At 39.8% G+C, this 12,204-nt stretch overlaps 1 protein-coding gene across 1 annotated transcript in view; it reads right to left on the reverse strand.

Moving 5' to 3' along the window:
* Positions 1-12,204, reverse strand: part of LOC101863110 (receptor-type tyrosine-protein phosphatase F) — a gene marked incomplete at its 5' end in the record, with an annotated part of 43,477 nt that overhangs the window by 12,943 nt on the left and 18,330 nt on the right. Inside the window, 5 exon segments of the mRNA XM_013083809.2 lie at positions 1,164-1,341; positions 2,866-3,045; positions 6,116-6,339; positions 8,487-8,677; positions 11,196-11,301. Coding sequence (XP_012939263.1) covers positions 1,164-1,341; positions 2,866-3,045; positions 6,116-6,339; positions 8,487-8,677; positions 11,196-11,301 — 879 coding nt within the window.

The raw sequence follows: 12,204 nt of genomic DNA on the forward strand, positions 1-12,204 counted from the left end.
ATAATAATAATAATAATAATAATAAATAGCATTTGTATAGCGAATGTTCCTACGAGACAGCAGGCTCTATGCACTTTACACTATATTATTACCCCAGCAGACCATAGAACACTCAAAAACATCCTCAGCTTCCCGGGAAGCACACAGTGCAAGCTGCAAGCAGCTGGTTAAGCGCTCAAACACTAACAAACTGACAAGATCTTTCACTGTCTATAGCCGGGTACCCATTCTCACCTGGGTGAAGTGGGGAAATTTCGTGTAAAGCGCCTTTCTCAAGGACACAACGTCGGGCCTACGCTTATAATTACGAGTCCGTTAGCCTAACCACGAGGCCACCGACTCCACGTACACAGGAGAAAACGTACCACATTTGTGAGGCACCGTGGTGAAATCAGGCGCTCGTCAAAATGAGCAAATAGAAGAAATCAGCATTTCCCCCACGTTCGACAGTTCCATTGAATTGTTGTTTTTTGGTTGGACACCTCAATTCAAAAACACACATATGTCGGGATTTTACCTAAAAACGTTGATTAAAAGTGTGAAAAATGTAAATTTGCCATTTCCAAGGACTCTCAAGCTTTGGAAGGTACCAAGCTTTGATGGTCATTTTCTCGTTAATTTTACCTCCCTCCTTCAATCACAAATATCTAGACTTCTATTGAAGATGGAAGAGTATTTTTCCCCTCTAAACCAAAGCAACTGAACAAGCTTTAGGATGATATCATTATCTCCTCAAGCCTAAAAATAAAGAACAAAAAAATGGATGCAGTTAAAGTTGAGAAAAAATACCTAACGTCGTGAACAGGTTGAAAAACCCCCCCAGCCTCCAAGTTACAGGAGTAGTTTTTGAACACGCCTCAATTCAATTTTCATATCCTTGTCAGACGGACCCCAACATGAGAACTTGTGCCGGAGGGTGGGTGGTTGGCGGGTGCTCTGGTGTGGTTTGCTTCTTCTTTCCTATCAAACATATATCGTCCTTAACTCCCCTTCTTCTTTTTTGTGTTTGTTGCTCTCTTGTAACACCTCTAATCTTCTGGCGCTCATATGACCTTATGCAGTTGCGAGCGCCGTAAAACCTCAACTAAAACTAAAACTAAAAGACTTGTGCCCGGTACTCGGAAGGAGAAAAAAAATACTAAGGAGCTGTCATTTTTTCGTACCTGTCCGGAAGGTTTCGGTGGCAGTGGAGATAACTCCGTCTGCAGTGTCGGCCGATATAGTGACGAGGTACAAGCTGCTGGGTCGGAGGTCACACTGCTGGTATGTGGTCACGCTAGAATCCAGGGTCAGAGGGGTCGGCTTGATGGTCTCCTCTGCTGTGGCTCGCCGCATCTCCAACTGTGAAATAACACGGGCACAATGGTTGATTGGAATGTTTTACAACCTCCCCCCCCCCCCCCCCCCCCCACCCCATCCTTACCCAAACTGACAGTTCTTAATACTATGATTTTATACCAGCCTTTTTTTCGGAAGTGGGAGGTAGGGGTGCCCTTTACTTGAATTCAAGATTTTTGGGTTTCAAAAAAAAATAAACTAATTCAAATCATTCGCAACATTCTAAAAAGGGCGCTGCTGTGTTGAAAACCAAATATAAATTTACATGACACTGAGCAACTCAAAACATGAGTTCAAAATTAACACCTCTTATCTATGGCACTTATATAACCTAGATCTATTTGTGAGGCAGCGTGGTGGAATCAGGCGCTCTTCAATTTTTGGGCATGTAGAGTTATTGGTATCATCTTAAAGCTTGTTTATTTGTCTTTATTTGAATGAAAAAAAAATCCATTAATCTTGAATACAAGTCGAGATATTTGCGAAAGAAGGAGGTGGGGGTCACCTATTTTCAGAGGTAAAATTAGTAAGAAAATGGCCGTCAAAGATTAGTTATTTCCTTAGCTTAAGAGTCCATGGTAACTGAAAATTTACATTTTTTTGTACCTTTAATCAACGTGTTTCAGAAAAATCCACACAAAAATGAGTTCTTTAATGGACATGAAAGGTGTTGAGCCAAAAAACAAAAATCTGATAAAAATTCACAAACTGGCGGAAAAATGGAAGTTTCTTCACTTGACGAGAGCCTGATTCCACCACGCTGCCTCCCATCTGTGCTGCAAGTGCTGTAAAACTCATACTGGAACAAAACTTTAGATACAGCTTCCTATTCTGTTCCCATCTGGAAATCAAACCCACAATCTGATGAATGTGAGTCAAACTCCACTCCCACCAACCGCCCTGAGTTTAGTTTTAGTGCTAGTTTTGCTGAACTTGAAACGCACATAGGTCATGTAAGTGCCGAAAATTAGAGGTGTTACTAGAGAGCAACGAACAAATACCAGATGAGGACGATTGACTTTTAGTTTTGGTAGAGGTTTTACGGCGCTTGCAACTGCATAAGGTCATATGAGCGCCAGAAGATTAGAGGTGTTACAAGAGAGTAACAAACATAAAAATGAAGAAGGGGAGATAAGGAAGATAGATGTTTGATAGGAAAGAAGAAGCAAACCACACCAGAGCACCCGCCAACCACCCACGGACAATTGGTGTTTCATTAAAAAGATGTAGCAAACCCCAGCAGAGCGAGCACCCACGAACCACCAACACCACCACACTAGACCGTCAACTCCATGGGACTCAACTCAAAATTTGAAAAAAGGAGGAACTTTCCTTGTGATCGCGACAGAAGACCATTTTTGCAAGACAACCATTATCATTATACTGTTTAACCCTAGAATGCCACTAATTTATCAAAGCTAGGTTATTTCATACCAATTTGAGGGTTTGGAAGATAATTTCAAGTAAAACAGTAACGGAAACGGAGTTTAGCTGAGGAAATATCGGTAGCGGAAATCCGCAACTCACAATGTACTGAGTGATGTTCTCTGCCCCCGTCTCCGGCGGCGTCCACTCAATGGTCAAACACTCGGTCGTCCTTGACCCCAGGTTCAGGGCGATGGCCTCGGCTGGGGGCGGGGCTGTCAGGGTTGTGGTCTGCTTGACCGCTCCATACGGGCCAGGACCCGCCTCAGTGCTGGCGGTCATCTGAGAACACGAGGGAACGGGTGGTTTGTTCGAGTAAAACAGAGTAAGTGAGTAAGTTTATTCAGTGTTTGAGGCTATTGGCCAACATCACATCACATAAAACACTCATTTGATAAGTAAAGTTTCCATAATGAATAAGTACAGGTTGTGCACATATCTCTTATCATGGGTCAAACATTGCATATTTCCGTATAACAGAGTATAACAGAGGAATATCAATGGAAGAATTGTCATTGAGAGCTGGGGAAAAGCTAGGTAAATAACAACAATAGAGGGTACGGATGGATGGTCAGGAAAAAGTAAGATAGATAGTAACAACAGAGGGAACAGATTTTTCCAAAACTCAGAAAGTCAAGTTTGACAAGTGTCTGATTTCACCACGAAGCCTCAAATGTTTGTAATATAAATATGACCAATAATGTGAGGCATGGTGGTGGAATCCGGCTCTCGTCAATTTTTGAGCATGTAGAGTTATTGGTATCATTGTAAAACTTGTTCACTTGTGTTTATTTGGATGAAAAAAATATCCATTTATCTTAAATACAAGTCGAGATATTTGCGAATGAATGAGGTGGGGGTCACCTGTTTTCAGAGGTAAAATTAGTGAGAAAATGGCAGCCAAAGATTAGTTATTTCCTTAGCTTAAAAGTTCGTGGTAACTGAAAATTTACATCTTTTGTGTCTTTAATCAACGTTTTTCAGAAAAATCCACACAGAAATTAGTTCTTTAATGGGCATGAAAAGTGTTGAGCCAAAATACAAAAATTTGATAAAAATTCACAAACCTGTAGAAAAATGCAAGTTTCTTCACTTTGATTATTTTGACGAGCGCCTGATTCCACCACGCTGCCTCACATATGACCAATTTACGTATTATTATGTGCACATGAGTATATAATGATTTAGATTTTTTAAATGCTAGCGTCTGGGATACGGAACTTTCGGCTGTGAGCAGTGCATATGGCTGTTTTAGACAATGCATGGGTGTGGCATCGTGGTGAAACCAGGTACTTGTCAAAATTGACTTACTGAGTTTTGGAAAACCACTCTTCAATTGCTCATGTGAAGAGAAGCACATCTACAGAAGAATGGTCGTTTAGTGCTGGGAAAAAGCTAGGTAAATAGCAACAACAGAGGATACGAATGGATTGTCAGGAAAAAGTAAGATAGATAGAAACAACAGAGGGAACAGATGAATTGTGAGGCAGCGTGGTGGAATCAGGCTCTCGTCAATTTTTGGGCATATTGAGTTATTAGTATCATCTTAAAGCTTGTTCATTTGTCTTGCTTTCGATGAAAAAATTACCCATCCATCTTCAATAGAAGTAGAGATATTTAGGATTGAAGGAGGTGGGGGTCACCTGATTTAAGAGGTAAAATTAGCGAGAAAATGGCCGCCAAAGCTTGGTAAATTTCAAAGCTGGAGAGTCCATGGAAACTGTAAATTTATATTTTTGTGCCTTTAATCAACGTTTTCGGTGAAATCCTCAAAGGAATGTGTTTGTAAATGGACACAAAAGGTGTTTAGCCAAAAAACAAATATTTGATAAAAATTGCTAAGCAGGGAGAAAACTGCTGTTTTCTTCGATTTCATTATTTTGACGAGAGCCTGATTCCACCACGCTGCCTCACAAATTGTTCATGTGAAGAGAAACACATCAACAGAAGAATGGTCGTTTAGTGCTGGGTAAAAGCCAGGTAGAAACAATGGAGGGAGCCGATGTTTTTCGTTTTTTTTAATTTTAGAAGAGGTTTTTCGGCGCTCGCAACTGCATAAGGTCATATGAGTGCCAGAAGATTAGAGGTGTTACAAGAGAGTAATAAACATAAAAAAGAAAGAGTGGAGATAAGGACAATAGATGTTTGATAGGAAAGAAGGAGCAAACCACACCAGAACATGTGATAGTTTGTTTGAGGTGAGAGAAGCACAGTCGTTTTATAGAGCATGATTGAGTAGATGTTTTACGGCACTATCGACACAATTTGGTCATTTTATAGAGCAGGGGGAAAAAACAACTAGGCAGAGAGAAAGAACAGAGGATACAAGAGGATTGTTCACGTAAAGAGAGGAACAAGTGTCGGGACTTTGAAAACTGTTGTGTCCTGGAAATGGTAAGTATTAAGTATGCACGTTTTGGGCCTTTGATCAATGTTTTTCAGTAAAATCCACACAGAAATATTATGTTTTTAAATGGAAATTTTATGGTGTTAAGCACCCCCCCCCCCAAAAAAAAAAAAAAGAAAAAAAAAAAAGAAAAAAAAAAGATTAAAATAAAATTAGATAAAAATTGCCCAAAGAGTGGAAAAATGTTGGATTCTTCGATTTCACCTAGAAATCGTGTTTGAGGTGAAATTTTGCAAATTGGGTTTATTACATATTATAGTACCTGGACACTTCCTGAACAATATCCAGAAACGTATGTAAGCCTTGCTACATCCTAACGCTGTGTTTTTTTGTCAGGTTTTTCTGCGAAAGCACATGTTGTCTAGCCTTTTCTTACCTGTATCAGCTGTTTTCTCACAGTTCTATTTTTTCCCCCTATTATCCCATTTTTCTGCTCTGTTTCTTGTTCAATTTTAATGTAACTTTCACAGGATACCAACAACACCTAGTTCTAAATTTTGGCTTGTTGAATTTTTATAATTAATGGAGTAGTTTTTGATTTATGGGCTTAGAAAGCATGAATTTTCCATTTTTTTAACTTTTTTTGCAACATCCCAATTGTAAGTATCATAAAATAAAAACTAAAAAATTCAACAAGCCAAATTTAAGAACTACAAATATACTGTTGGCATGTCAATTTAGAAGTGAATCGGTTAATAAATAAGGGAATAAAATGGGATTGAAAAAGGTATACAAAATACAATATGGCCGCTGTTTCCATAGCAACCGATTCACAATATACTTTTTGAACTATTGATTTAAAATCCCCAATAATACACGATGTCCCACACCAAATATGGGCACTCTAGGCCTTGTAATAGCCAAAATAAACCTCAGGTGCCCCACCAGCCCTTAATTTGACAAGCGCCTCATTTCACAATCAGGCCACATAAATCAAAACCAAACCTTGACATAATACAAAGTCTCCGGCTTCAGGCGGCGGGCTGTGATGGTATTAACGGCAGACTGAGCACTGCGAGTGACCGCCTCCGAGACCTGAAAGTCGCTGAACTCGCTGTAAACCAAAGTGAAGGTCAGCACAATTCCGTTAGCTTGAGACGGCGGCAGGAAGTCGGCGGTGATGGTGGAGTAGGTCATGCTGAGGCTTGTGATCTCCACAGAAGTGGGAACTGAAACAGAATAATACGTTTTGTTTGTTTTTTGTTTTTGTAAAGTGTTTTACAGCGCTCGCAACTGCATAAGGTTATATGAGCGTGCGGGACACATCTAATATTTTAGGTTGGTAGGAAATTTCGAATTTTGCACGGGTGGCGGCCGAAGCCTACTCTTATCGATTTTAGACCACCAAGGGATCTTTAACGTGCGCAACTTGCACACGGGCCCTCCAAGATTTTTCGCCCTTGCCCGAGAAGGCTAGGTGTAGATCTTTCCTACCAGAAGATCAGGGGTGTGGCAGAAAGACAGCAGTAAGGAGGAGCCAAGGAGTAGCAGTAGAAAGGCTGCAGAAAGAGTCAGGAGCCCAAAGGAGGGGGAAAAGGAGGTGAGGGGTGGGGGCAGAAAGTGGAAATGAAAGCAGGCAACATAACAATGCTAGAGAGCAGGAAAGAGGGTGAAAGGAGACAATTTTAGAGAAGAAAATTTCTTGGTCGCTACCCGGATTCGAACCCGGAACCTTTTGATTGAGAGGCCAACACCTTAACCTCTAGGCCACGAGAGCCCCGAATAATATGTACTGTACAACTTAGAAAAGGGATCTCTGATGTATAATACAACTTAGAAAAGAGATCTCTGATGTATAATACAACTTAGAAAAGAGATCTCTGATGTATAATACAACTTAGAAAAGAGATCTCTGATGTATAATACAACTTAGAAAAGGGATCTCTGATGTATAATACAACTTAGAAAAGAGATCTCTGATGTATAATACAACTTAGAAAAGAGATCTCTGATGTATAATACAACTTAGAAAAGGGATCTCAACAGAAGTGGGAACTGAAACAGAATATGTATTGTACAACTTAGAAAAAGTGATCTCCACAGAAGTGGGAACTGAAACAGAATATGTATTATACAACTCAGAAAAGGGACGTCTATAGATGTAGGGACTGAAACAGAAAATATGAGGCAGTGTGGTGAAATCAGGTGCTCGTCCAAACAATGGCATCAACAAAGTAACCAGCATTTTTCTGCCGGTTCAGCAATTTGGATAGATTTTTGTTTTGCCCTTTTATCTGAACACTTTTTATGTCCATTTAAAAACGCATTTCCATTTGGATTTAACTGAAAACTGTTGATTAAAGGCACAAAAAAGTACATTTTCAGTTTCCAAGGACTCTCAAGCTAAGGACGCAACCAGACTTTGGAGGCTATTTTCTTGTTAATTTCACCTCTGAAACCAGACGACCCCCACCTCCTTCAATTGCAAACATCTTGACCTCTATTCAAGACAGATGGGTATTTTTTTTTCATAGAAAACGAGGCAAATGAATAAGATTTCAGATGATACCAATAACTCCACACGCCCAACACATTGTGACAGAAATATATTATCACACTTAGAAAAGGAACTGCCACAGACTTAGGAACTGAGAAAGAAAAAGTATCATCACACTAATGCCTGTGATTTCCACAGAAGTGGAAACTAAATCTGAAAGTGTATTATCATACTAAGGCCAATGACTGTCTAATCATACTCATGTTGGGGATAACGGGGGGGGGGGGGGGGGGGCTAAATGAAATCTCAGGTAAGCAGAATTTTTATCAAGGAGTATCTCGGTCTTTCTGCTGGGATGTCGTTTGTATTTCTCTCAGCCCGAGTTGACCTTGATAAGCACAGGCAAGGTCAAAGCCCGCCTCCTTAAGAATCTAAATTGTGTCGATTTTTTTTTTAAAGGAGTTCCATAAATTCAGACAGGCTTCTGATCTGTAACAAAGAAAGATATAGAAGGCCATTTTTACCATCATCTATCATATTGCTTACATCTTAACCTTCTTGTATAAGTATACTTACGACCTTAGAGCATGCATCAAAATAACATTGAGGGTGCATCTAGCTTACAATTATTATTGTTTATATTGCTGCTCATTTATATTATGCATGTGATTGTAAGCCTACGTGTGTGGTGCGTGTGTGCATGTGTGCGTGTGTGTGTGTATGCGCATGTGTGTGTGTGTGTGTGTGTGTGTGTGTGTGTGTGTGTGTGTGTGTGTGTGCGTGTGCGTGGTGAAACACCAAACCAATGTGCCAGGATCTGGACAATAAAGATGTATCTTATCTTATCTTATCTTATAAGTCTGGTGCTCAATGACTCACCTCCTTGCATTGTGCTGAAAGTGAAGACTTTACTCAAAGGTCCAGGAGACTCCGTGTTCACGAACTTCAAGGTCACGGCGTACGTGGAATACGGCTCTAAGTTTGCTCGTTGGATACGTGCTTCATTCACATAGTACATGACGGGGCCCAGCCCTGTTATGTTCAAGTTGCTTAAGGTAAACTCATAAGACCTGAGAGGGATCAGAACACAGAGGGACATTTAGTAGAATAAGTAAATATGTGAGGCAGCGTGGTGGAATCAGGCTCTCGTCAATTTTTGGGCATGTAGAGTTATTGGTATCATCTTAAAGCTTGTTGACTTGTCTTTATTTGGATGACAAAAATATCCATTTATCTTGAATACAAGTCGAGATATTTGCAAAAGAAGGAGGTGGGGGTCACCTGTTTTCAGTGGTAAAATAATTGACAAAATGGCCGCCAAAGATTAGTTATTTTCTTAGCTTAAGAGTCTGTGGTAACTGAAAATTTACATCCTTTGTGCCTTTAATCAACGTTTTTTCAGAAAAATCCACACAGAAATGAGTTCTTTAATGGGCATGAAAGGTGTTGAGCCAAAAAACAAAAATTTGATAAAAATTCACAAACCTGTGGAAAAATGCAAGTTTCTTTACTTTGATTATTTTGACGAGAGCCTGATTTCACCACGCTGCCTCACATATAAGCATTGAGGTCTGATATAAGGACTCTACTGCCGTAAGTTGACAAAACGTCTTTTTCTTCTTCACAGCGGTTTCGAGAAAAAGAGTTTTTTTGTCAGTGTAACCATTTCAAAATAAAGTGATTCTGAAATTTGAATTCTAATTTATTAAAAATCAGTCACAGTTTCACTTTGATTTTTTCACACAAGTAGGGTAACTGATCAGACTTTTGATTTAGCAAATAAATTTTGGCGCCAAATTGAAAAAAAAGGCGTTTTGTCAGCTTACCGCAGTATACATGTGAAAGAGAAGAGACATAATGTAGTAAAATGTGAGGCAGCGTGGTGGAATCAGGCTCTCGTCAAAATTATGAAATCAAAGATACTGGCATTTTTCTGCCCGTTTGGCAATTTTTATAAAATTTTTGTTTTTTAGCTCAACAGCTTTTATGTCAATTTAAAAGCTCATTTCTGTGTGGATTATCCCGAAAAACATTGATTAAAGGTACAAAAATGTAAATTTTCAGTTTTCAAGGGCTCTCACGCATTGAAAGATTCCAAGCTTTGGAGGTCATTTTCTCCCTTATTTTTCCTCTAAAATCAGGTTACCCTACCTACTTCAATCACAAATATTTCGACTTCTAATAAAGATAGGTGGGTACTTTTTTCACCGTAAGATATACAAATGAACCGGCTTTAAGATGACATCAATAACTCCACATGCCCAAAAATTGACGAGTGCCTGATTCCACCACGCTGCATCACATATAGTAAAATTAGGAAATCAAACTTTGACTCTTGGTACACATACTGTACAGGTGAAAGAAAAGGAACATTTACTAGAATAAGAAAAAACCCACTGGCATTCGATTCATGTATTATACAAGGGAAAAAGGAGGGACATTTAATAGAATAAGAAAATAAACATTGACATTCAACACACAAACTATACAAGTGAAAGAGGGTAGAATGAGGAAATAAACATTGACACTCATTATTTATGCAAACTATACAAGAGAAAGAGGGTAGAATGAGAAAATAAACATTGACATTCAACACACAAACTATACAAGGGAAAGAGGGTAGAATGAGAAAATAAACATTGGCGGGTGATACACATTCTATACAGGTGAAAGAAGAGGGACATTTAGTACAATAAGAAAATAAACTTCCACATCAGACACACATACTAATATAATAATAATAATAATAATAGTAATAATAATAACGATGATAACAATAATAATAATAATTATAATAACGATAAGGCTAATATTATAATAATAATGCTAATAATAATAGTAATAATAACAATAATGCTAATAATAATAATAATAATAATAATAATAATAATAATAATAATAATAATAATAATAATAATAATAGAGAGCTTTTATGTTCTGTATTTCCATTTTCTAAAAAAATGTTCAATTCTGTGCAGTAATAGTTTCTTCATAAGGTAAATTACATGAAAGGGAAAGGCCTACTTTTGTAGAAGTCTTTTGTCTGAGTGTGAGGAGACACTCTCCGCTCTAGCTCCTACTTCAACAGTTGATTCATGAGGTAAATTACACTGGTGCCTGTGGTGTAGCGATTAGACACTGCATGTAGCATACAGGAGACTTGAGTTCGATTCCTGAGTGGGAAATTTTTTTATCAAGTATCTCAGTCTTTCAGCTGGGATGTTTTATCACTGTCAGCCCAGGTTGGCAGGGTTGGAAGCCTGTCTCCTAAATGATCTAAATTGTGTCGATGGGGCTGTAAACACGCATCCATTAACAAAAGAAAGAAAAAGGTTGTTGTTGTTGATGTTGTTGTTATTATCGATCCAGCAACAGCTGGGCTCTCGCCCTTCTGTCCAATGCCATGTAGCGATAAGTGCAGGTTTGCTGCAGTTGCTGTAATGTTCCGTAGAGTGTGTTGTCAATGTTAGGTCTCAGAGGGAGAAGTGTAGCTCTGATGTCATTTAGGGCTGAGCAGTGAGACAGGTGATGATTCACTGTCTCATCATATGCATAGTCACACAAAGGACAAAGGGAAAGGTAAATTACACAAAAGGTCCTTTTCTCTGGCCACAGGGAGGAGGGTCCCACGCCAGCTCCACCTCTGTGTCGGTCACTCGGGTCACATTCAGCACGGTCACTTGGCCAGTCGGGGCTGCAACATTGGTCAGAAAACTTCATGTTGGTGATAATAATAATAATAGACAGCATTTGTATAGCGCAGATCCCCGCTCAACAGCAAGCTCTTTGCGCTTCACAATCTATACTATTACCCCAGCAGACCTGAGAGCATTCTGAAACAACCTCAATTTCCTGGGAAGCATACAGTGCAAGCAGCTATATAAAGGCGCTAAAACACTAACAAACTGACAAGATCTTTCACCGTCTATGGCAGGGGTACCCATTCCCACCTGGGTGAAGTGGGGGCTCTCGTGGCCTAGAGGTTAAGGTGTTGGCCTCTCATTCAAAGGTCCCGGGTTTGAATCCGGGTAGCGACCGAAAAATTTTCTTCTACTCTCTACCAATGTTCTGTTGTCTGCTTTCGTTTCCACTTTCTGCCCCCACCCCCTCACCTCCTTTGCCCCCCTCCTCTGGGCTCCTGATTCTTTTTGCAGCCTTTCTACTGCTACTCCTTGGCTCCTCCTTACTGCTGTCTTTCTGCCACACCCGTGATCTTCTGGTAGGAAAGATCTACACCTAACCTCTCGGACAAAGGCGAAAAATCTCGGAGGGCTTGTGTGCAAGTTGCGCAGGTTAAAGATCCCTTGGTGATCTAAAATCGATAAGAGTAGGCTTCGGCCGCCACCCTGGCAAAATTCAAAATTTCCTACCAAGTGAAACTATTAGGTGTGTCCCGCGTGCTCATATGACCTTATGCTGTTGCGAGCGCCGTAAAACACTTTACAAAAACAAACAAAACAAAACAAACTGGGTGAAGTGAGGAACATTCGAGTAGAGTGCCTTTCCCTGGGACACAACGTTGGGCTCGCGGCTCGAACCCTCGAACCCACAACACAAATCAGCACTCTGAGATTATCTTCTAATCATTTCTAACCCC

The sequence above is a fragment of the Aplysia californica genome, unplaced genomic scaffold (genome assembly GCF_000002075.1).
Source record: "Aplysia californica isolate F4 #8 unplaced genomic scaffold, AplCal3.0 scaffold00255, whole genome shotgun sequence".
Classification (NCBI taxonomy): Eukaryota; Metazoa; Mollusca; class Gastropoda; order Aplysiida; family Aplysiidae; genus Aplysia; species Aplysia californica.